The sequence below is a fragment of the Typopeltis vanoorti genome, chromosome 8, assembly GCF_054136105.1.
Source record: "Typopeltis vanoorti isolate ZY-2024b chromosome 8, IOZ_Tvanoo_1.0, whole genome shotgun sequence".
NCBI lineage: Eukaryota > Metazoa > Arthropoda > Arachnida > Uropygi > Thelyphonidae > Typopeltis > Typopeltis vanoorti.
The window spans coordinates 5,169,994-5,196,863 of NC_143556.1; the positions used below are offsets into that span (position 1 = coordinate 5,169,994).

At 36.9% G+C, this 26,870-nt stretch overlaps 1 protein-coding gene across 1 annotated transcript in view; it reads left to right on the top strand.

Annotated features, from left to right (window-relative positions):
* The window catches only part of LOC150103693 (solute carrier family 53 member 1-like), a 291,679-nt gene that overhangs the window by 76,613 nt on the left and 188,196 nt on the right, over nt 1–26,870 (top strand). Inside the window, exon 4 of the mRNA XM_090397054.1 lies at nt 11,837–11,942. Coding sequence (XP_090253180.1) covers nt 11,837–11,942 — 106 coding nt within the window. The remainder of the gene's footprint in view (nt 1–11,836; nt 11,943–26,870) is intronic.

Sequence of the window (26,870 nt, forward strand, 5' to 3'; positions counted from 1 at the left end):
ACAAAAGCCTATTAACAATTTCACATATTAGAATGTTTTTGATAACTTCTCTGTTAAATATTTGATAAACCGGAATACAAACAAACGATAAATTCATTACTGGATGTGTGCTGGAACGTTGCTAGTTGTTGCTATCACGCGTGCTATATCCTAGGTCCGTGGCAGTTAAATTTTTGATGAAAGCAAACCATACTTTATGAAATATGCCTTTATTTTTATTGCATTGTGTAGAGATCTTAAGCATTTGTGAGGCTTCTTTAAATTTTCCGATAGCACGTCCGTTCACCAGGCTAGCTGGTGAACGGACGTGCTATCGGAGAGCTCCTGAGAGATTTGTGTTTTTTGATTTATTGGTGTTTTGGATTGAATTTAATGGACTTAAGTGTTTAATTTTGGTATATTATTAGAGCTTTATTAACGTGGTTAGTGTACTAAAGTGTTTTATAACATAATCTATGTCGGGAAGTCGCCGCTAGATGAATTCGTAATGAGTAGTGTTCGTGCAAGCTCCAGATAAGATAAGTATCATTTTCAGTTATCGATACAAATTACTTAACATTGTGTAGTTTTGTTTTGTTTGCCTTGCGTATTTTAGTGCGTCTATTTTTGGTGTTATAACGTTTAATTTGACAAAACACGTTACAGATAAATATGGCACCTGTGCGTAGGAAAATGGCGGCCAGTAATGAAGGTTCGCCATCGTTATCAAAGAACGGTAGCATAAAAGAAATGAGTCAGTGTACTAGCTGTGAAATGTACGCTTTGCGGAGTGCGGTCGGAGTGTGGTTAGATGATGATCAAGGATTGAATGTGTGTAGAAAATGTAGGGAGAATGCGGAATTGAAGTGTATTTTGGATCGTGAGTGTGATATTTTTGTCAACCTTCAGAATGAAGGAAATAGGGATATGACAAGAAACGGCAAGGTTGTACATGAAAATTGTGAGAGTGTGAATGTAGAAAGTGTGAATGATAGTATAAATGGTTTCTCAGAGAACAAAAAAGATGAGATAGATGCATTGAGTGAGATCGCGTTGTTGAATAGTGCGATAGAAAGAGCAAAACAGCAGCTAGAGTGCATGAACAAAAGTAGACTGAATGAACCAACCAATAATAAAAGGTATGACAGGAAAAATAGACGTATGAATGTGAACATGAACAAAATGAAGGATAGAGTGCTGTATGGAGACTCGTTAGTACGAGGTGTGTTAGTAGAGGATTTGACAAAATCGTACCAACCTGGTGCGACCATAAAGGACGTAACTGCGTCTATTAGAGAGCAAAAGGAAAGGGTGAAAGAAATAATTGTTGTGGCAGGTACGAATGATTTGAAAGGAGATAAAATGGAAATGATAGAAGACCTGAATGAATTGTTTGAGGTAGCAAAAGAAAAGAGTGAGAGAGTTAGAATGATTAGTCTTTTGCCACGGTATGACAGTGAAATGTTTAAAAGGAGGGCTATAATTGCAAATGACTTTATGCGTGGGTTATGTATGACGAGTGGTGTGGAATTTGTGGATGTGTGGAGTGAGTTTGATGGGCGAAAGGATCTATATAAGATGGATGGCTTGCATTTGAATGGTTACGGTGTAAGAAGACTTGAGAAAATGTTGCTGAATGTAGTGGATGTGCAAATTCAGGGAAACTAGATTTGTTAGGGGGGGGGGGGGAGTAGAGATACAGTCCTTATGGAGGCAGTTGAATGTAAGAATGAATATAATATGCCAGAGCAAATAAGGACAACAAATCAGAGTGGGATAGTTAATATAAGGCATCAAGGTAGGGTTGGGGCTAATGGGGGTCTTAAATTCATGTACACTAATACTAGGAGTATTAGGAACAAGAAGGAAGAGTTTTTGGCCATGGTTGGCACTTCCAGACCACAGGTTATAGGTATTAGTGAAACATGGCTGACTGTAGATGATATAACTAGTGGGATTGAATGTGATGGGTATAGTGTGTTCAGGAATGACAGAGAGAATAAAATGGGGGGAGGAGTATTGTTGATGATAGCTGATGAGCTCCAGCCAAGGAGAATAGAAGTTGAATTGCAGGATAGAGAAAAGAGCACATTTGAGGCCATTTGGTGTGAGATTGTGGCTAGCAGAACTAAATATACAATTGGGTGCTGCTATAGACCAGGTGATGGAAAAGATGGTGGTGACAGTATGCACAAGCAAATAGAAGAAATGGGTGGAAGGAGGGTGATTATTATGGGAGATTTCAACTATGGTCGCATTGATTGGAGTGAGGAGAGGACACACGGGAGGAAGGAACTGGATTTTATGCGGTTATTAAGGGATAACTATCTGCGACAGCATGTAATGGAAAATACTAGGGGTCAGAGAGTGCTTGACCTAGTAATTACATCTGAGGATTTGGCTGTAACAAATATGACCACATTGCCACCAATCGGTGAGAGTGATCATAGGGTCTTAACTTGGGAGCTGGCTAAAGGTGTAGAATTTTCAATTAAGACAGGGTACATATGGAATTATCGGGCGGGAAAGTATGACAAGCTTAGGAATTTGATTGGTTCAGTGCCATGGCATGTACAACTGCAAGGACTAGAAGTTGATAGTGCATGGGAGGTAGTTAAGAAGTGCTTGCATGAAGCAATGGCTGAATGTATACCTAGAGTCCGAATAATAAATCAAGTAGGGGTTAAATGGATGGATAACACCATTAAGCTTGAGTTGCAAAAAAAGAAACAACTATGGAGGGAATTTAAGGAGAAGGGTGACCGCCAGGCACATGAACGGTATAAAGCGCAGGCCAGAAGGGTGACGAGTGTGGTAAGAAAAGCAAAAAAGGATTACGAAAGAACATTGGCCATGCAGGCTAAAGAGAATCCTAAACAGTTTTTTAGATATGTAGCAAGTAAAAGGAAAAATGTACATGGCAGATTGATTTTAAAGAATGCCGATGGTAGGGAGGTAACTGAATCAGTTGAGATAGTTGAGTTACTGAGTGAGCACTTTGCAAAAGTATATCATCCAGGTGGTGACATTGCAGAAACGAATAAACCAGTAGATTATACGGGAATTGTGGTTAATGAAGTGGAGGTGAGTAGTCTATTGCATAACCTCAATGTCAATACATCTGTGGGATTGGATGGTATACCAGCTCGTGTTGTACGAGAAGCAGCTAAAGAATTGTCAGTACCCTTGACCATTTTGTTTAATTTGAGTCTCGGGTCTGGGTTAGTCCCGAGCGGGTGGAAAGAGGGGAAAATAGTTCCACTGCATAAAGGTGGTTCCAAGACTGCTGTTGTAAATTACTGACCGATTAGCATATCAGGAATCATTGTCAAGGTCTTAGAGAAAATAGTCAAGAGGAAAATACAAGATTGGATAGAAGAAAATGGGATACTGTATCGGGGACAGCATGGTTTTGTGAAGGGTAGGTCATGTCTCAGTAACTTGCTCACGTATTATAACACAGTGACGGCTGAACTGGATAAGGGTAATGGGTTTACGGTGATTCTACTGGACCTTGCCAAGGCCTTTGACAGGATTCCACATGGAATTCTAATCAGTAAATTGCAGCATATCGGAATGGACATAGGGTTGGTGAGATGGATAGGAGGGTGGTTGACGGAGAGATATCAGAGAGTGGTTTACTCGGGAGTAGAGTCCACAAGACGGCCTGTGACTAGTGGTGTGCCACAAGGATCTGTTCTTGGACCACTGCTGTTTAATTTGTTCATAAATGATATAGGAAATGATCTGAGAGGAACAGTTCATTTGTTTGCGGATGATGCGAAGTTGGGTAGGGCAATAGTGAATGCAGATGACGTCAAAATTTTGCAGGATAATTTGGATAGATTGGAGGTCTGGGCTAAGGAGAATGGATGTCAGTTTAATGTGGCAAAATGTAAGGTTATGCATTTTGGGGTGAAAAGATTGGCGGCAGTTTACTGCATTGGTGGAACCCTGCTCCAGGAAATTGATGAGGCACGAGATTTAGGAGTGTTGGTAGATAAGGAATTGAAATTTAGGGGACACATTGCAAAAGTGACCAAAACAGCTCATCAAATCACTTGGTTGCTGAAGAATACGTCGACAAGCAGAGACAAGCAGGTTATTGTTCCTCTCTATCGAGCCTTGATAAGACCCCATCTAGACTACTGTGCTCAGATTTGGTCACCTAGGTTTCTTCTTGATGGGGAGGAGGTGGAGAGGATCCAGAGGCGAGTGACCAAGATGATAGCAGGTCTGTGGAATGAACCGTATGAGAACGGGTTGAGGATTTGTGGGTTGCAAAAATTGGTTGATAGGCGGAGGAGGGGAGATATGATTGAGACATTCAAATTACTGAAGGGTTTCTATAAAATTAATTCAGAAGATATTTTTGAGAACAGGGCTGGTTGTGGGAGGACTAGGGGACATCCATGGAAACTGGGCAAAAGTGTGGTTAGTAAAGGTGTTAGAGCTGGGTTCTTTACTTTTAGAGTAGTGAATGAGTGGAATGTGCTCCCTGAGTCTGTAGTGGATGCTGTGACAGTGAATGAGTTTAAGGCGAGGTATGATAGATACTGTATGAATGTCAAATAGTTGTGATGAATATGATTTGGGCCTCCCTCGATGAGTCTAATGACTCCTGGAGTTGCCCGTAATAATAATATATGACATTTTTGTTTGTTTCCAGAGTACTTTATGGCCTGTAGTGGTTGTGTGGAATCTAGGCCTGATTTATGCTCTCTTCTTTTTTCGGTCTTTTACGTGTTCAGACATGTGGATCTCACCAGACTTTCCTGTCTGGCCTACATAACAAATGCCACAGAGCAATGAATCCCATAAGTGCCTGGTTTTTTCATGGGGTGATGTGGAGGTTTGGTGGATGTGGGAATCTTGATATTTTTTTTTATAAAGGTAAATAAGCCACTTTTATGTTATATTCACAGAGCAACACAGCCACTTTGTCTGTAATATTTTTGATGTAAGGCAGCGTGATTGCATTCTTGAAATCTTGTTTAAGTAAGGAAGTTGCAGAAGATGTATTAAGAATTCTGCATACTAAGAGTCTTAAGATGTATTAAGAGTCTTGCATTCAAAACCTACCACAACAGGAAGATTTTTAAATGCTGTTTCACACCACCATCCATTGCAAAAGATAGGCATAAGTAAAACTTTACAAGACAGTGCATACAATATATCAAGCATGTCATTTAAAAGGAATGAAGAATTGTACTACCTGAAACAGAACCTTGGTTTTGAACCCAAGGCGATCAGAAAAACTTTTAATACATCTTCTGCCACTTCAATACTTATAAACAAAATTTCACGGATGCAATCACTCACGCTGCCTTACATTAAAAATCTCAGAGACAAGTGGCTGCGTTGCTCCCCGAGTACAACATAAAAGTGGCTTATTTACTTATTTTTATTTATTTTTTATTTTTTTTGTAAGATTCCTACATAACCTATGAGATTCATTGCTCGTGTGGCATTTGTTATGTAGGCCAGACAGGAAGGTTGGATAAGATCCACATGTTTGAATACATAAGACATCAAAAAAAGAAGAGAGCATAAATCAGGCCTAGCATTCCACACAACTGCTATTGGCCATTAAGTACTCTAGCAACAAACAAAAATGTCATATTGATAATAACTGTTTAACAAGAAAATTTCAAGAAACCTCATAAATGCTTAGGATCCCTACATAACACAGTAAAAATCAAGGCTTAATTTTATATAAAGTATTGTGTGCTTTCATCAAAAATTTTACTGCAACAGATCTAGGATATAGCATGTGTGACACCACAGAATGTGATAGCAACAACTAGCAATGTTCCATTACACATACAGTAATAAATTTATCATTTGTATTCTGGTTTATCAATTATTTAACAGTTTAAGTTATCAAAAACCTGTAAATGTGTAGTTAATTGTTAATAGGCTTTTGTTGTGTAAAACTTATGTACCACTATCCCTGATGATGTAAGTCTTACTACTCACGAAACTTGTAGGGTTTTTATTGTTTATTTTTAATATGCTCCTTATATTACTATGTGGTCTCAATACCGACAACTTCAGACAGAACTGCTTAACCACAGAAACCAGCGTGTACATCAGAAAGAGATTGTTTTAATGCTGTTATAGTCTGAGGAATGTGGATAGGAGGCTAATGACAGAAGTTTTTTTTTTAGTGAACAAGGGAGTTGTGATCATCATATCTGGGAATAAGAAATAAAAGTTCTTGATGGACAATCATCTTAGGCAGTACACAATGGAGGGCACAAGAGAATTCCTCTATTTGTTCAGTTTTCAATTGCAAGTCTTAAATGCTTTTTATGATAAAAAAAAAAAAAAAAGTAGAACTTCATGGATGGTGATTATGAAAAGCTTAAACAGCTGGGGGACTGTAACATGGAAGTAAGAAGCATATGAGGGTTATTTGAAAAGTTTAGTACAAAAAAAGTTGCACATTTTTTTGGAAAAAATCACCTTTATTTCTCAACATAGTCTCCATCAAAGTGTACACATTTGGTTCAGCAAGTTTCCAATTTTTTCATCCTATTTGAAAAGTAGGATATGTCATTGACAGCCTTGATGACATCCTCATTTGAAGAAAATTTTTTTTCCACCAAGCCAAATTTTTACGTTTAGGAATGAGAAGAAGTTGCACAGGGCCAAGTCCGGAGAATATGGTGGATGTGGAACCAATTCAAACCGCAATTCGTGCAATTTTGCCATTGCAACAGCCGATGTATGGGACGGTGCATTGTGTTGATGAAAGAGCACTTTTTTGTGTGCCAATCTTGGCCATTTTTTCTTCAGTTCTTCTTTTAAACAGTCCAATAATGAATCATAATAGACTCCTGTCATTGTCTTACCCTTTTCCAAATAGTCTATCATAATTCCTTGGGAATCGCAAAAAAAAAACAGTAGCCATCACCTTCTCAGCTGACAAAACGGTTTTCACTTTTTTCGGTGCTCTTTCACCAGGCATTATCCACTGTTTTGGCTGCTGCTTGGACTCAGGTGTGTAGTGGTGTATCCGGTTTCATCTATAGTCACGAATCAGTGCAAAAAAAATCCTGCGAATTGTGATTAAATATAACCGAACACTGCGTTGAAATGTCCTTTTGCACGCGATTTTTGATCGATAGTCAACAATCGCTGCACCCATCGTGTGCACAGCTTTTTCATGCAGGATGTTATACACCCATTCAGTTGATAACATAAATACCATGTTGATAACAAAATCCATGGATAATAATACCATCGATTTTGTCAATAGTTTCCTTTGTAGTTACCTCAGTCGGGTATCCAAAGTGTGCTTCATCTTATGACCACATTTAAACTCATTTATCCAAAAATAAATAGTCTTTAATGCTGGTGCAGAGTCCCCATGAACTGCATCTAACTTGACTTTGATCTGCACGGCCATCCACTTCTTCAAATAAGTGTTTTATCCCTGCACAAAACTCATTTTTCCTCCATTTTTATGAAAAATGCAAACATGGTCATTTTGAATGTTTGCCAATCGAGAACCACGCATTGCACAATGCTAAACTTTTGGCAGGGGTCACGAAGAAGATGATTCATGCCAACACTGGTATGAATGAACGAATTGTCGCAATCTATTGGAAATTTACCAAATTTTTCAAACAACCCTTTTACATTAGATAAATGTTGCTTGGTCCCTGATCAAGAGCTCTTTTAACAGCTGCAATACCTAAATGTATTCCAAAGGCTAACTAAGGTAGGTGTGAAATTAAGTGTTCATCTCTTCAAGAAGGTATTGTAGAGGCAGTTCATGAGGGTTGATAATTGCTAGCATGAGTACAAAGAACAGGCAAGAATGTGACTTGGTAAGGACAGCAAAATTATAGTAAAGTATAGTAGCTGAAATTAGTCAATTAAGTCAAAGAATCGGTTCTTTCAATATGTGACAAGTAGTATATCAATTAGAGATGTTAATGTGTGAAAATGGTTGATTGGGAACTGGTCTAGATGATTATAGTTCAATGAATAATTCATGGTATTTCATCCTAATTTACTAATGCTCCTTATCATAATAAGGAGCATTAGTAAATTGCATGGTGGAGGGTTTGCTGAATCTTTTGATGGGAGAAGCTATTCTGCTGTATAATACATAGAATAATATCAACTTCTAGTTAGAGATCATGTGGGTTGAAGCAGACAATCTATTCAACATTTTGATAATACCCATTTTATGATATGGATGATATGCTGAATCTTGCTGTGACAGTGTAACAGCTGATGAAAGTCTGTTTATGATAAACAGAAGTAACCAGCATATCAGAAGGAGAGTGGAAGAGAATGTCTGTTCCATGAAGACTACTTTTTCATTCTTTTCTGTTTCTGTCATCTATTTCAAAACTTTGCTAAATAGAGCTCATTGTCTGCTTTAACCCTAATGATCTCAAACTAGAACTTCTATATTATTATTATGCACAGAATAGTTCTTCCCCATAGAGGATTCAGCACATCCTTACACTTGTAGACCTATTCCTAAAGAATGCTTGAACATACATAGTTTGTTATTCTTAGTTGCTGAAATCTTAAACATTTAAGATTTTCAAGAAATAGTGTCCACATTTTTTTTCCTGTCATAAACTTATCTTCCAGTGATAGTCTTTCTCCTCCCTTTCCAGGTGTTTACTTCAGACAAACAGAATAAGCCTGAGAGGTAGACTAGTCTAGCACAGTCTGGCTAATGGAATCTTGGACTATGGAATCTTCTGTTCATTGCTACTCTCAAATTTGAGTGTTTTGCAGTAATACATCACCCTAACTCAAGCTTTAATGACCTTTCTTTCTTTACCTTAAAATTTAGGAATCTTATCTCCTTATTAGTTGCAAGCAGTACGTAGATTTTTTTAATTATCTCTCTTAATTGACTATAGTATATATTAGTGTGCATTTCATATCTTTAGAAATAAATTGTTTTCTACATTGCTGATTTGTTATTCAGATATTAATATTTGATTTAATAAGGGGTTGTTATACCTCTTGTCTACAAGTTTACTTGTTGCATACCTAGTACTTTTGTCTTAAGTTTAATGTCCACTTTGTCTTATGTTGTGTGCTCATTAGTTTTTTAATAGTGTACCTCTGTCAAAGATGACAAAGGTACACTACGTACTTGCTTAGCTTTATTCCAGTCACCTGGAGAATGACATTTTATCACTATAACTATTTTGTTGGAGCAAACTATATCTTGCATTGAAATTAAGCCAGTGCAGGATATAATTAAGCTGGAAATTTGGGATTTAGCTGACCAATCTTGTTTATTTAGGATTCAGGTGAATACTAAGTATAATACCCTTGCTGGTTCTCTGCATTCTTTACAGCTATCCAAGTCTTATAACTAAAGGTGTTTTCTAGTTATCTGGCTCTATTTAAATAACTCCTAGTTCATTAGTCATGTAATCTGATCAAGATCTTGTGCATTGGTACATCTATGTTATCTTTTCTAGTTGCTCTCATCAAATCAAAATATAAATGAAGGGAAGTGGCACACTTTCTGTGTACTTCAGATCTCTTACCATCAACCCAAATTTTATATATTTCTTAGAGCGCAATTTCAATATGAACTGATACACACATTCTGAAGTGCCAAACGCGTACTTGACTACTAAAATCGCAACCATCTGCTTATCTTTCCAAGCAAAGAATTCATGTTGTTCCTCCTGAGGGATTTAGCATTAGTATCAGCTTATAACTTGTCTTAATGTATCATTAGCACATAAATGAATATTATTATTACATGGACTCTCCAGGGAGTCCATAGACTCGAGGGAGGGCACTTGCTCTACAACTGTCTCCACCAATCAGTCCACCAACTACAACGAACCACAACTACACCAACACCATCTGCCACCCACCACCACCACCACTACTATTTTTTTACAGACAATCTCAAACATCCATGCCCACAGTGGGATTCGAACCTGCAGCCTTTTAGGCGAAGAGTGGATACACTAACCACTTAGCCAACCAGGCTGAGTGTTTAGCATATGCCCCCTGTCAAATTGTATAAATTTTGTATATTTTAAATGAATAAATTTAAATATTTAGTCATTATACAGATTATAAATTTTGCATGATAATATGCAAAAAAAAATTAAATATTTTTTTATATGCATCTTCTCAAATTTGTAGTACTCATTGAAAACAAACTTATAACTAGAAGTTTTAAGTTCTATGTCCATGAGTTTCAGTCCATGAGTACATGGACTTTCTCTCAGCAGTGCTTAAAGAGGCTATTTTATAAATTATACTGGAATTTTTGTTATGAAATGATTTTTCATTCTAAGAAACTTGGGAATAACATCATGATCCTGGCATCTTTTCAGAAAATTTAGTCTTTTTTTTTTTTTTTTTTTTAATTTAATTTTATTTTTTATGTTGAGCCCATACATAAGAGGTTGGTTGGTCAACCTCTATAGTACATTAGTACCGTGTATGGGTAGTGGGTTGGGAAAGGAGGAATTTGTTTACATTTGATTTGAATGACTTTAAATTGTATTCCTTGGGAAACACAGCAGATGGGAGACTTGCACAGTGCAGCAGTTGCAGGGATGAAGGAAGAGGAAAAGAAACTTGTTCTGTTTGTTTCTAGGTGTACCGTGAAGGGATGTTAGGCAGCAGCTTCACATGTTCCAATGAGCTTAGTACTGAGTGGAGGAATTATTGATGTTATTTCAGATGAGCATTTCCCATGGAAATATTTGTAGAATATACGTACTGTAGAGACCATACATCTGTGTTAAAGTGGGGGGGAGAGAGTTGGTAAGGGATGGATTATTGATAAGTCTAATTGCTCTTCTCTGTATTGAGTCGAGCATTTTGAGAGAGCTTTTAGGGGCCCCACGCCACATGTGGGAGCAGTATTCAATAGCTGGGCAGATTTGTGATTTGTATAATGTTAGTAGCTGTTCAGGGGTGAAGTAGCATCTTGAGCAAAAGAGAAATCCTAGTTTTTTTGAGGCTGTGATGGTTGTGATATGTTTATGCCAGGAGAGGTTTGATGTAAGGGTGAGTCCAAGAAGCGAGATCTCAAACTGGAAATTTGGGTATTGTCAAAAAGGATACTGGGAAAAAATGGTTCTTTTTTATGGGAAATAGTACAGAACTGGGTTTTATTGGTGTTGAAATTTATGAGGTTATCCGAAACCCCATTGTAGGATGGCTCGGAGATCAGAGTTGAGGGTGGTGGTGGTTGATGTTCTGTAGGTTGAGGTGAGTTCTGAAGGGTAAGGCTTATCAAATGCAAGTGAGGAGTGTAGTGTGCTGTCGTCTGCAAAACTGTGTATTGGGTTGGAGGTCAATTGCAGTAGGTCATTGATATATAGCAGGAAGAGGTCTGTTTAGGAAATATCTTGTTTTATACATATAGTTTCAAATTTGTGGTACTTGGTGGAAACAATCGCTACGAGTGCTCATGCACTCATGGTGTGTCTGTTTTCAATATGTACCACAAATTTGAGAAGTTACATATAACGCAAGATATTTCCTAACAGACTAGATTTTCTCAATAGATGCTGGGACCATGTTGTTATTCCCAAGTTTCTTAGAATGAAAAAATATTTTATCGTGGCTTTCAGTACAATATCATCCTGTTATGTCATTGTGCAAAATAGTCATTGACAGCCGTGATGACATCCTTGTTTGAAGAAAATATTTTCCCATCAAGCCAAATTTTCATGTTTGAGAACAAGGAGTTGCATGGTAAGCTGTTTTATGTGGTAAGCTGTATTTCTTTTAGTTCCATGCAAGTTTGATTAATATAACTACAACATAACCATAGTATTATGCTTTTTTTTTTTTTTTTTACAAAATAGTATTATTAATATAATTGCAGAAAAAATGGCAGAAGGAACCAGAAAATTTGGTAATCTAAAAAGTGAACTGAATAACTATAAGTCCAGAAATGCACCTGGAAGAGGATGGGAAGATGAAGATAGAAAGTAAGTTTTTAAGGTAGATTCAATACTTTCAAGTATTGTCTTTGACCGTTATGAGCCCCCCAAAAATCCTAGTATCTTTATTCCTTATGGGAATAGGCAGAGGAGTTCTTTTAGTCCTAAATTTTGGATGATATGTGGGCATCTGATCTTTGCCTTGGATTTGATTATCAGTGGTTTCAGAGGCATTTTGAAGGAGAGTATGACAGATAAATGTCATCTTGTCTTAAACCTTAATGAGTATGTAGTTGAAATAATGGGAAAACATAATCTGAATTGAAATCTGTCAGTTTAAATAGAAATAGAGAAAGAAGCCTGCCTATAATTACAATCCAAGAAAACTAATCCCCCCCCCCAAAAAAAATTAAATTAATTAGTCACTATGATCACATGAGGTATAATTCTCATTGTCCTGTTTTCAATTCATCAAACTTGTTCTTTCAAAAATGAATACCATTGGAATTAAATGATCTGACTTTATTCTCCTTTCTACCATTTAAAGCTATTGTTGTGCATACTGAACTTGAATGAAAGGACTTTTCTAATTCCATATGATTTTCTTCTGTGCACTTTTTTTTTTAAACTTTCAAGCTAGTAGAAAATTAATTTATAATTCGGTTTATGGAAAACGGAGAGAAGGAATAAGATTTGGATCTTCAAAACGAGCATAATCCTTTCTTTTAGTGTTGCACGGTGATCGGCATTCATTTTAGAAATTATGGACTTTACAACCGTGTTATAAATAACTCAATTTCCCGACATTTCGATTTTCATATTAAGATCATCTGGAGCATATACAAATATACAGGACAAGCTGAGTTACATCACACACAGTAAGCTGAAGAAACAATGATTTGGTCACCGGTTATTCTACTGGCATGACCTCTAGTGGGAAAAAAAATGACAAATTAATTAATTATTTAGAAACTACATCAAGCTAAATTCTATTTAAGATTCTGTTTACAGGCACACTTGTAATATACCATATATAGGGTAAACAGGATGCACAATTCCTATTAGACAAAAAGAACATAAACAACACATTAAATATAACTATGGTGAAGCTAGCCTTTTTGATCATGCTCTGAACACCTTACATAGAATTGACTGGAAAAGCACCAGTTGTTTACATCACACCAAAACATGGTATGAACACACATTTAAAGAAGCCTGTGAGATTATTAACAACCACCCATCTGAACAAAAATGATGGTCTAAAAATCCCAAGCACATAGAAGGCACATATTCAACACACAGAATCTTCCTCTCTAAGAGTTAACTATAAACAGAACTGTAGATAATCCAGGATCATAAATCAAAAATAACAATTGTAAAGCTAAAAAGGACATCATTGTTACTGAAAGAAAATAAGAATGTTTGCTCATGTTATCTTAAATCGAATTTAGCTTGATGTAATTTCTAAATAATTTATTAATTTGTAATTTTTTTTTTCACTAGAGGTCATCATGCCAGTAGAATAACCAGTGACTAAATCATTGTTTCTTTAGCTTACTGTGTGTGTGATATAACTCAGCTTGTCCTGTATATTTGTATATGCTCCAGATGATGATCTTAATATGAAGATCGAAACATTGGGAAATTAAGAGTTATTTATAACACGGTTGTAAAGTTCATAATTTCTAAAATGAATAATGAGCATAAATTTGCAATCAATCTGTATAGCAAATATGTTATACAGATTGATTCATATATATATATATTTTTTTTTTTTTCCCACCACATTCTATACATTAAATGTTGGATATTATTAAATTGAGCATCCTACAAAGAGAGGAAAAAAAAAAATTAGTAAAAATGAAAGTGACCTGAGATTCTGCAGAAATATTTAGATCTAAATTGCTGACACTAAAACACTTCTTGCACTCAAGCAAGTAATGCAATTTAACCTCATGTTTTCATAAAAATAAATAAAAAAAAAATCATATGATCCATGTAATGGTATTTTGAAGGAAAGAGAAAAACAGTTCAAATTTATTTCAATAAATGGCAATGTTTTCAAATAATATTTATACATTTTTGGCTTTGAAGTTATCTGAAAAGATGTGCTGTGAGGAAGCTTCTGAAAGATTGGCAATTTTTGTTGATTTATTTAGGTTTTCTTTGTGTATTTTTAGTATATTACTGTAGTTGGTGTATTTATTGCACTATAGCATTTAATAACATATTGTAGAAATATTATTAGTTTTTACTACTTTTAAGAATGGTGCCGAAAACTTGTCACAAAAGGGCACTGTCTAAAGCTCAAGTTAAAGTTGTTACTACTGAGAAGATTTGTCCTGATGAGCAAAAGCATTGATGCAATGATGACAATTTGTCCAAGGATAATCTGCCATTGGAAATATCCTGATTAAAAGAAATTTAGAAAATTTACCAGATAATTAGAAAACTGGAAAAACTTTTAACGAAACTTGGACAGGATAAGAAAAAGTAACAGAACAAGAAGAGGTGGGAAAGCACTGAACTTGGTAATCATAATATCAATAACAGCAAGGTAAGTCAAGTAAAATCTAAAAAAAAAAAATAGATGATTTGGTATGGCGATTCAGTCTCAAAATTTGCACTTGCTTAGGGAGTCACTATTTCTAGTTTCCACAGGGCAAAAAGTAGATATGACAAATGTAATTGAAGAAAAGTAAATGATGGTAGTTCCACTAGGTACTAACAATTTAAGTAGCGAAAAATACAGATGAGAGAGGAAATAAAAGGTCTGTTGCATTGGTTAGTGCAACCTCACTGAAAGTTATAGGCATTGTGAGACTTGGCTAACAGCAGATGATGTAGTTGCAAGGATAGAATGTGAATGGTTTAGTATTTTCAGAAAAGATAAGATGTGGGAAGAGGTACTGTTGTGATAGTGGATAAATTGTAGCCAAAAAGAATAAGAGATAGGTGGAAGATTGGCTGTCCGTATGAAGTAGTCTGGTGTGATATTAAGACCAGTAAGACGAAATATACAGTCAGTTATTGCTATTGGCCAGCGAGTTCCATAATTGATCTGGAAGACATGCATTGCTAAATTAGTACGATGAGTACAGGCCAAGTGATTATTATGGAGGATTTCAACTATATATATATGACTCTAAGGAAGAAAGATCACATGACAAAAAGGAATTAGAATTTATACACCTAAGAGATATTAAAGCAGTATGTAATGGAGGGGACTAGGGATGATAGAGTATTAGACCTGGTCATAGGATCAGAAGAGTTATCCATAACCAAGGTGACCACATTGCCTCCGATTGGTGAAAGTGACCATGCTGTCTTTACTTAGGAGATTGTAAAACATGAACCTTTTTCAAGAAGGGGTATGTATGGAACTACCAGGCAGGTGATTGACAAGCTTAGGAAGAAGCTTAAATCTGTGCAATGGCATAAAACACTGTAGGGTAAGGATGTTAGTGCATGGGGTATAGTTAAGGGTCATCTAGAGGAAACAATATTAAATTATATACCTAAGTTAACGAAGTTTAATCAGATAAGAGTTAGATGAATAATTAAGCACAAGCTACAAAAGAAGAAAATGCTGTGGAAAGCAAAATCAGATTATGAGAAGAATGTAGCCAAGCGGGCTAAAGGAAATCCCAAAGAATTCCTTGTGGCAAGCGAGAGAAAGAATAACTATGGAAGATTAACCTTTAATGAGTGATGGTTGCGAGGTAACAGAAGCAGATAAAATAGTTTTTACTGAGTGACCACTTTGCAAGGGTATATCATCCTTGTGAAGGTTACTGCTTTAACATATGTGACAGATACTGATCTGGGAAAAGAGGCAGATGAATTGGAGGTTCTTAGGATATTGCAAAGATGGAAGAAACCAATCAGATATTAAAACATGAATGATCTTGGCCAAAAAAGCATTCTATGACAGAAGAAACATTTTTACCAGTAAAGGACTTGGCACCTTTACTGGTAAAAATGCCTGGTACTAAGAAGCCTGGATACTAACAAAACAAGACACCAAAAAGTTGAAGGCATTTGAACTTTTATGCTGGAGAAAGATGATGAAAATTAGTTGGACAAAGAAAAAGTAATGAAGTTCTAAATATAGTTCATGAAGAGTGGTCACTAATGAACCACATCAATAAGAGAATAAAAATCCTAATTGAACACCATCTGAGGCCTGGGGGACTGATTGACAGAAATAATGGAGGGGACTGTAGAAAGAGAGAGGCCACGAGGCAGACCAAGAATTTCATATATAAATAACATAACCGGTGCTAAGACTTATGAAGAGATAAAAAGGAGGTCACAAGACAGGATGTTATGATGGAGAAAGATGTAAAATGCTGCTATAACTAACCAGTCTTCAGATTGATGCACCAAATAAGAAGGATATTGCAGAATCTCAATGTAAATACAGCTGTGGGAATAGTTGGGATATCAGCTAGGGTTTTCAGAGAATGTGGACAGGAACTAGCGAGGCCTCTGACTAGGCTTTTTAAGTCTCGGAGTTTCTATAAGGGAATTTCTAAGACTGCAGTTGCAAATTATAAACCAATCGGTATCTTGGGCATGGTATTAAGAGTATGAGAAAAATTGGTCAAAAAGAATTCAAGAATGGTTAGATAAATGATACTCTGTGGATCAACATGGCCTTGTGAAGGGTTTGTCATGCCTTAGTAACTTACTTTTTATAATAGATAACAACTGAGTTGGATAAAGCATATAGCTATACAATGTTTTGCTGAATTTTGCAGAGGCATTTGACAGAATAGCACATGGAAATCTCTTATGAAAATTAGAACAAATGGGGACGGACATGACGCTGGTTAAGTGGATAAGAGAGTGGTTGCTGGACAGATATGAAAGGTGGTATGTGGAGCGGCATATTCGAGGCAGAAACAGGTGACTAGTGGTGAGCTGTAAGGTTCAGTGCTGGGACCATTGCAGATTAATTTGTACATAAATGATATAGGAAATATTCAGTTGTTTGCTGATGATGCAAAATTAGGTACTAATAGAGGATCAAGGTGATGTGGAGAACTTGCAGGACAATTTTTAAATAGGCTGTCAGTATGGGTAAAAGATGATGGGTATCAGTTTAATGTGGAGAAATGTGAAGTTAAGCATTTTGGGAAAGACAGATGATGATGATTATTATTATAAAAACAACCTCTATGGAGTCAGCCTCGTTATGGGAGGTCCACTGTTATAGACACAGTTTACCATACTGTGCCTTAAATATTTACTGTCTCTGTGCTCACCACACTTTCAGGCAATGCATTCCAATCACTCTCCACTCTCCATGCAAAAAACCTGCTCCTCACTCCCTTGCTTACACCCGCCTTACAGCTTCCATGGATGACCTCTTCCTATCTTCACCCATTCTGTGCAAAACCTCCCCGACATTGATCTGGTAACTTCTTAACAGCTTATGTCTCAACCATATCCCCTCTCCTCCTCCTATCCACCAATTTCTGCAAATTGCATTTTGTTAATATGTCTTCATACTCAACATTCCAGAGACCAGAAACCACCTTAGTCAATTGTCTCTGAACCTTTTCAAATACATCATCTTTTTGAAAACAGGTGACCAAATCTGTGCACAGTAATCCATGTGTGGCCTGATCAAAGCCTTACACAAGGGAACCATGGCATCCTTACTTCTACAAGTCAGTTCCTTCTGCATCATTTCCCATTATCCGCTGTGTTGTCCTCACAATTTTAGTAACATGCCCTCGAAATTTTAGGTCCTTGTCTACAGTCACTCCCAGATCTCTCATCTCTATCACTTCCAAGATATTTCCACCGGTTGTGTACTCTACATCCCATCTCTGCTTCCCAAATTTCAAAACCTTACACTTTGCAACATTGAACTGACATCCTCAATCATTTACCCATTCAGCCAGTGTATTCAAGTCCTCTTGCAAAACTATAGCATCTGCTCTACTCCCCAAGTTTGCATCATCTGCAGACAACTGCATATCACCATTCAGACCTCTCCAAATATCATTTACATACAAATTAAACTGCAATGGACCCAAAAACAGACCCTTGGGGTACAACACTAGTAACTTTCCTCTTCTGGGATATCACTCTTCCATAGGCAACTCACTGATACCTATCAGACAGCCAATCTCTAATCCAGCAAACTAATCTACTGTTCAGCCTCATCAGTTTCCAATTTAATTACCAGCTTGTCATGTGGCAGTTTATCAAATTCCTTTGCAAAATCTAAATATACCACTACATATGCAACACCATTATCCACTGCATTTGTTACTTTATTATAAAAAGTAATCAGATAGCTAAAGCATGATCTTACTTTAGTAAATCCATACTGGTCACCAAAGAGTATTTTTCTGTTGTCAACCCAATTCTGAATCTTAGTCCTAACTAACTTCTCTAATATCTTAACCACAACTCTAGACACATAGACTGGTCTATAATTCAAAGCCCTACTCTTATCATCACTTCTCTCATGAATTGGAACAATTTTACCCTCTTTCCACTCTTTTGGAACTTGACCCAGTGAGAAACTCATGTTGAAAAGATATGCAAAAGCTGTTAACTCTCTGGAACATTCCCTCAAAACACATCGTGAAATAGCATCGAATCCAACAGTCTTATTTATATCAAGTCTTCAATTCTTCATATCCCTCCTGTTCACTTACTAACAGTTCCTTTTTCTTTCCCACTATCAAGTTCTGCATGATGTCACATTCATAAGAATGAAATAGCGTTTATAAATTACTCATTAAATATCTCAACTATATCCTCCACAGCAGTTATCATTCCTCTGTTTTCACCAATCAGTCCCATCCTACCATAATCATTCTTTCTTCTACCGGGCACATATAAAAAAAAAAAACTCAAGATTTTTTTTGGCTGCTTTAGTTAACTGCCATTCATACTGCACTTTTGCTACCCTTATCAAGAAAGTCACATTCCTCGCCTACTCTTTGTACTTCTCATGCAACTGGTTGTTATAACTACTCATCTTGTGTTTCTTCCATAATACCTTCTTCTTCCAGGTTGCATACCTTTTATCTCTTGATTTTCATCCATTTCACACCTGCTCTATTTACCCTCTTAACCTTTGGAATACATTCTGATATTGCCTCCACCAAATAGTTCTTGAGTACGGCCCAAGCAGCATTGATATCCTTTCCATCCAGTTCCTCTTTGCAATTTATTATTGCAAGCTGTTTCTGAGCTTTTCATAATTATCAATCTTATAATTCCACATATGTCCCTTTCTAACAGACACGTCCTCAAATGACTGGTCACCCTGCAAGTGATCATCTCATGGTCACTCTCATCAACTGGAGGAAGATTTGACGCCTCACTTATAATAATAAGATCATCTTATGAGATGATCAAATCCAATACTCTTGATCAGTGTGTACCCTCTGTTACCTACTGCCTAAGGTAATTATTTCAAAAACTCCAAAAATTCATTTTCTTTACCTCCAGATGCAGCCTCTTGATTCCAGTCTGTATTACCATAATTTGTTGCCCGTAATGATCACTAGTTTCCTGCTACCTTGGCCAATTTGCCTATACATTTCCTTCTCATTACCCTCCATATCACCAGGTCTATAGCAGCACCCACTAAATATTTCATCCTGTTTACTTCTACCAACCTCACACCATACTACCTGAAAAACATGGCCACTAATTTTGCACATTGCAAATCCACCTTAGATGGGCACAACTCATCTGCTACCATCAACAGTACTCCTCCCCCTTTTCTTCCATGTCTGTTTTCATGAAAAATATATCCTTTCAGCTCTATTCCTGTCAGGATGTCATCGTCAACTAACCATGTCTCTCTTATATCAACAATTTTGGGGCCAATAAACTCAACCAAAGCAACAATTTTGTTCCCCTTATTTCAAATACTTCTAGCATTAGTAAATAAATATAAAAAATCATTACTTAAAATTAAGGGGATATTAAATCCCACAGTTTTAAAACCGAATAAGAAACTCAAAGTTTGGAATCGGAAAGTTTCTTGCCGAATATAGTAAACTATAAAGTATCGGCGAACACTTAGCGTGAGCTAATGCAAGTGACCATAGTACAATCACGCTAAGTGTTCACCGATACTTTATAGTATACTATATTCGGCAAGAAACTCTGATTCCAATCTTTGAGTTTCTTATTCGGTTTTAAAACTGTGGGATTTAATATCCCCTTAATTTTAAGTAATGTTTTCATTGCCGAAATGAAGCTTATTAGCTCTTTATACTTAAATAAGAAATCATTACTGCTTCTACAATTCCTACGAACCTCACTTCTCCAATGTGACTCTTCAATACCTTCCCCAGTCACATCCTCTATATTACCACCAATTCTACAACTTTCCCCACACCCATCCCAGGCCATCTCAATCTCTCACATTCACCTCTGAATCCAGTCTGCATGTTTCATAAATTGTCTCCTCATACCTCCTCCCTGTTTGTGTTGTGCTTTCACTCTCTCATTTACTTCATTCATGATATTCACCTTTCCATTTGCAAGTGAGCAAATACACCTCTCCCTATCCTGCTTTTTTGCTCTTTCATTTGACCTTGCACCACCTCAGATCTATTCATTACAGTCATTACCTCTCCTGCCAGTAAGAATCTCTCCAGCCGACTCACACCAAAACTATTTAAATGCAGCCCATCTTCTTTATACAAATTCATCTGTCCCTCAAATTCCTCGAACACATTCTCAAAATGTTCTCCATTCTCCTCGCATAACTGTGCTAACATATCATTCATGACTTTGCTTGCCTCCTCAATTCATCACTCTCATATCTTGGCAACACACTGACTACCTTTCCTACTACACTGTTATCTTTTACTCTCCTTATATTCAATCTGGTATTTTCCTTGTTCCCATCCAAATCATTTGTCTCTACTACAACAACCAACTCTTGTGCTTTCTCTCATTCCTGGTGTCCAATGCTTCAATCACCCTCTCCATTCTACCACAGGAAAACAAACCTTATGCACCTGCTCATTCACCACACCTCTAATAATGGAATCTCCATAGAGAGCCGCTCTCAAATCATTCGTTACATCTTTTGCATGGCCTTCTACTCTTTTTCACTCTTCCATATATGTCCGTAATTCTTTTCATTTCGCATGCAGTTCATCTCTTGCCTCATCATCATCAACTCTGCTTTCATGTCTGGATCCAGTATATATTCATGTCTGACATTTTGATGTAGTTTCATGTTATGTCTGGATATTTTTGGTTGTGCAGTATTTGCAGCAGACCTCACACTGATGTTCTGACAAGGATATCCAATGATAATTGACTAATTTTTCTTCTCCTGAGTGACATTCTGATCTTGTAGTGGAAGCTGCTGATCATGTATTTTATGAATGCTTGGCATAACAGCAGTAGGCCTGGATGTATCTCAAGATATCATCATGGAACTATAATCTTGATGTGAAGAACTGGCAAAAGATGAAACTGTAGCTCCAGGTAATAAGAGTGAGACACCAGGTTCAATATCTTTTATCAGACTTTGTGCAACTTGACAAGAAGTAGATAATGCAAGTGACACAGAATAAGGAACTAATTTTTGACCATCCCCACCTGGCCTCGATTCCTATGTTATTTGAGTGAGTTTCAATTAACTCAACAGTATTAAGAATAGGCATCCTATTCATTACTGGGATTAACATAGGATCTTGGAGCAAATTGTCAAAAGATGTTGTGACTGCCTGTGATTCCTCCATTTCTATTTCCATTATTTCCATTTCTGTTATGAGCTGTATATCATATAGATGGCTCTGTACTCCAGGAAATAGATGAGCTAGAGATTTTTGGGTGGTGGTAGACAAAGTTCATGTTTGGAAGACATATTGCTAAGGTTGCCCATAAGATTACTTGGCTATTGAAGTATACACCAATCAAGTGGCAATAAGGAACTTATTCCTCTTTATATAAGTCCTTGATTTGTCCACATCTGGATTACTGGGTTGAATTGTATTCCCCTGGGTTTCTTGGGAATGAGGAAGCAGTGTAGAGGATTCAGAGATGAGTGACCAAGATGGTTAATGGCTCGTGGAATATTCTTTTTATGAGGATAGATTGAGGGTGTGTGGATTGCAGAAGTTAGTTGATAGGAGAAAAAGAGGGGATATATTATTATTACTATTACCACCCCAAGACCTCATGGAGTCGAAGACTCATTTGGGAGGTCCTTTTATCACACACACAGCTCATCATACCAACACATAAACACATTCAAACTCTTTGCAGACACCACATTCTCAGGCAAGGCATTCCAATCATTCACAACTCTGCATGAAAAAAAACTGTCTCTCACTCCCCTACTCACACCCTCTTTATACAGTTTCCAGGGATGACCTCTGGTTCTCCCCCCGATCTCCCATTATTTTCTGTAGAACCTCTCCAGCATTGATCCTATAACAACCCCTTATATGATAGAAGCATTTAAGTTGCTTAAAGTGTTTTATAGAATTGGTGCAGTGTGAAATGTTTCAGCACTTGTCTCTCTCTAGTCCAGAATAGGGGTCATCCCTGGAAGTTGAATAAAAGTGTTGTTAGTAGGGGTATGAGGACTAGATTTTTGCTTGGAGAGTTGTGAATGGGAAACAAGTTGCAAGGACTTATATCTAGTGAATATGGAGAATGTTTTAATACTTCCCATTGCCACCTGTTCAATATCTCTATCACTAATTGTGACACATGATGTTGTGCAACCAAATATGGAGAACTTGTGTAAAAGTGTGGTCACTTTCTCCTTAAAGCCAGACAAAATGACACTCCAGAAATTGCCTGTGTACCGTGCGTTACGTTTTCCCTTGGGGCACAGCATGATGAAGAATGACACCTTGAATGTCACAAGCAACTATCAGCATGACTTTAACTCTGCTGGAGTTAGTCATTAGATTAAGCCCTTGCCTAAGTTTCATCAATGGCTAAGATTCAGGAATGCATCTTTCATTTTTGTATCGTTCCACATGGAAGCCAGCAACTACATACCTGTGCCATTTTTTGCATCTGTCAAGTGATTTTGAATCCAAAAAAGCTAAAATTTTATGCATACTGAGCCTCTTTTAGGATGTGCCAAACACTTTGGTGATTTATTCCAGTTTCCTGGGCCAAAATGGTGCAGTCCATTGCCAGTCAACCACAAGGAGTCCTTTAATAAGCTCAACATGTTCATTTGAAATGGCAGGTTGTCCTGCATGCCAGTTATCATCCAGGTGATCTCATCTCTGCATAAAATGATCCAAAGATAATGGGAAATCATCAGCGGCTCTGGTTGAGCAACCTAGATACTTCACAAGCAAACTTATGTTTGGTTACTTGGATAAAGGATTAAAGAAAATCATTTCTTGGAAAGTTTACTATTTATATTTTTGATGGAAATTATGAATTTCTTTGTTTTATTTATTTTTTATATGATAAACTGAAACCAATGTGTAAACTAAAATTGATTTAAAAGAAAAATTTGAACCAGAAAATATAAAACTGCAATTGAAACCTGAATTGATATTTCTAAAATCTTTGAACTTGAATGAAAACACAGATAAGCTCAACATGTTCATTTGTTTCCCATCCCTAGTTTGAACCAGTTTTAGCTTAAGGATGAAATATCTGGTTAGAAGTAAAAGCTGATCAGACTAGACTCCAAATAGTCTTTGAGAAAATTTAGTGGAATGAACAGATTGTATCAGTGGGAAAAGGATTAAAGACAATATCATTTATATGGGTACTCAATGCAGTCAAGACTCGTTGCAGGAAACCCACCCTATCCATTAACACAATACCTATCATGCACTCCTTAAACCTATTTACAGTTGGGTGCTCACAGCTACCTCTGGCAATCCATTCCACTCATTTACTACTCCAAGTAAAGAACCTAGTTTGCACACCATTACTAACCACACTCTTAGACAACTTCCAAGTGTGATCCCTTGTTTTTTCCCTACTCCCCATCTGAAAAATTTCTTCTGTGTCAATCTTATAGAATGACACAGAAGAAATTTTTCATATCCCCTCTCCTCTGCCTGTCAGCTAAACTCTGTAACCCACACACACCCTTAAGCTATCCTCATAAGGAACATTCCATAGTAACCAAATTTGTGCACAGCAGTCAACATGTGGCTGAATCATAGCTTATAAAGAGGAATAATAACTTTCCTATCTTTGCTTGTCAATGTGTTCTTCAGCATCCAAGTAATCTTCTGAACTATTTTGCCAAATCTTGCAATATGTACTCTGAATTTCAAATCTCTGTTCACCATCACCCCCAGATCCCTAGTCTCATCAATTTCCTCTAAACTAGTACCATCAATATGGGTACTAATTGCCATTTCAAAGTACATTACCTTGTATTTTACAACATTGAATTGACCATTGTCCTTTGCCCACACTGCCAATTTATTTAAATCATCCTGTAAGATAGCTACATGTTATTAACTATTGTCCTCCCTACTTGTGCATCAGTGGTAAACAACTGAATATCTCTTTCAAATCTTCTACTATATCATTAATATACTAATTACAGCATTGGTCATATTATTGAGCCCTAGGGCACTCCACTAGTCACCCTTATTTGCCTTGATTCCACTCTACCAATCTCTGATGTCTGTCAGCCAGCCCCTTATCCATGCCACCAGCCTCATATCTATTCTGATTTGCTCCAACTTATGTAATAGTTTTCCACATGATATTATTATTATTATTACCCCAAGACCTCATGGAGTCAAAGACTCATCTGGGAGGTCCTTTTATCTCTCTCACACACACATCTCATCATAACGTGTCTTAAACGCACTCAAACTCCTTGCAGACACCATACTCTCAGGCAAGGCATTCCAATCATTCACAACTCTGCATGAAAAAAAATCTGCCTCTCACTCCCTTACTCACACCCTCTTTATACAGTTTCCAGGGGTGACCTCTAGTTTTCCCCTGATCTCCTGCTTTTCTCTGTAGAACTTCTCCACCATTGATCATGTAATAACCCCTTACCAACTTTAGGTCTCTATCATATCTCCCTTCTTCCTCCTGTCCACCAGACTCTGCAAATTACATCTTCTCAATCTTTCCTCATACTCAACATTCCAGAGGTCAGAAACTACCTTGGTCAGTTGCCTTTGGACACTTTCCAACATCTCTTCATCCTTCTGAAAAACCCGGTGACCAAATCTGGCCCAATAGTCCATGTGTGGCCTAATCAAACCCTTATACAACGGAACAAGAATCTCCCTACTTCTACACATCAGTGTCCTCTGCATCATTCCCAGAAGTCTTTGTGTTATCTTCACAGTTTTGGTGATGTGTCCCCTAAATTTTAGATCCTTATCCACTATCACCCCCAGATCTCTTATTTCCTCTACCTCAAACAATATATTCTCACCAAGCATAAATTCTGCATCCCATCTTTGTTTTCCAAATTTTAAAACCTTACATTTTGCAACATTGAACTCAGATCCCCATTTGCTTACCCAATCGCCCAATTTATTCAAGTCTTCTTGCAAGGCCACAACATCTTCACTACTCTTTATGGTTCGTCCCAACTTTGCATCATCTGCAAACAACTGAATATCTCTATCCAAATCTTCGCCAATATCATTAATATAAAAGTTAAATAGTAATGGCCCTAAAACAGACCCCTGAGGCCCTCCACTAGTGACTTTCCTTTTCCTGGATATTGCACCCCCATACACAACTTGTTGATACCTATCAGATAGCCAGTCTCCAATCCAATGCACTAATCTAATATCCAACCTAATTTGCTCTAGTTTGACTGTCAACTTATCATGAGGTACTCTATTAAAAGCCTTTGCAAAATCCAAGTATATTACTGTGTATATTCTCCTCTGTCCAAGGAAGCAGTCACTTTATTGTAATAAGTAGATTACTAAAACATGACATCCCTTTAGCAAATCCATGCTGTCCATCAAAGATAATACCATTGTTGTCAACCCAACTCTGGATCCTTGATCTCACAAGTTTATTCTTTCAAAAGCCTTTGCAAAGTCCAGCTGTATCATGGTATAGCCATTTCCTTGGTCCAATTCTTTAGTCACCTTATTATAAAATGTGAATGAATTATTGAGGCAGTACCCACCTTTTACAAAGCCTTGTTTACCCCCTGTAGAGTATGGTATTCTTATCCACCCATTCCTGAATTTTACTTTTAACCAACTTTCAGCACTCTGGAGATACTAATTGTTCTGTAATTTGTTATTTCTGTCTTAGAGCTGCCTTTATGTAATGTATTGGATCATCCTTCCTGTCTTTTGATCCGCCATCTTGTTTTAACGTTGTTCTTATTAAGGTTAATTAATTGTATGTTGATTACTAATCCAAATATAGGGAAATTTCTATTATACTGTGCCACCCTATGTTCAGATTAGTCTGTGCAAAATAGTGTAATCAAATATTAATTAACTTTAGCAGTCTAATGTTTATATATAGGCCAAATTTTACATTAGCATTTGAGGTTCCTGCTAGGTCCGATAATTTTATGAACGGTGCAGTGGAAAAGAATCAGGTTAACAACAAATCAAAATCAATAAAACAAAACATTTAATGCAAGGTTATATAATATATACATAATCATACTTTGGATACAAGATAATGCAAAATTAACTCAGTTCAACTACACATAACATTCACTTAACTTTTGGTATTAAACACTGAGCTTCAAAATCTAATTTCTCCTTAATAGGCAAAGATAGTTCTAAAGTTCTTTACCACTGAAATTCACAGCAACTATTTTTACAATAGTATTCTTTATCTATCCCTTAGTCAGAAATCACATAGCTCAGTCAAGAGATAGCTATCACCTTAAGGGGGGAAGACTATTAATCTTCTAGCTTCGGCTAATTTCAGCATAAACAGTTAATGTTAGGATTTAACAAGAAGGAGATGATTCTTATAACTTCACTCTAAAATGCTATAAAGTACAATTATTCTTACTGG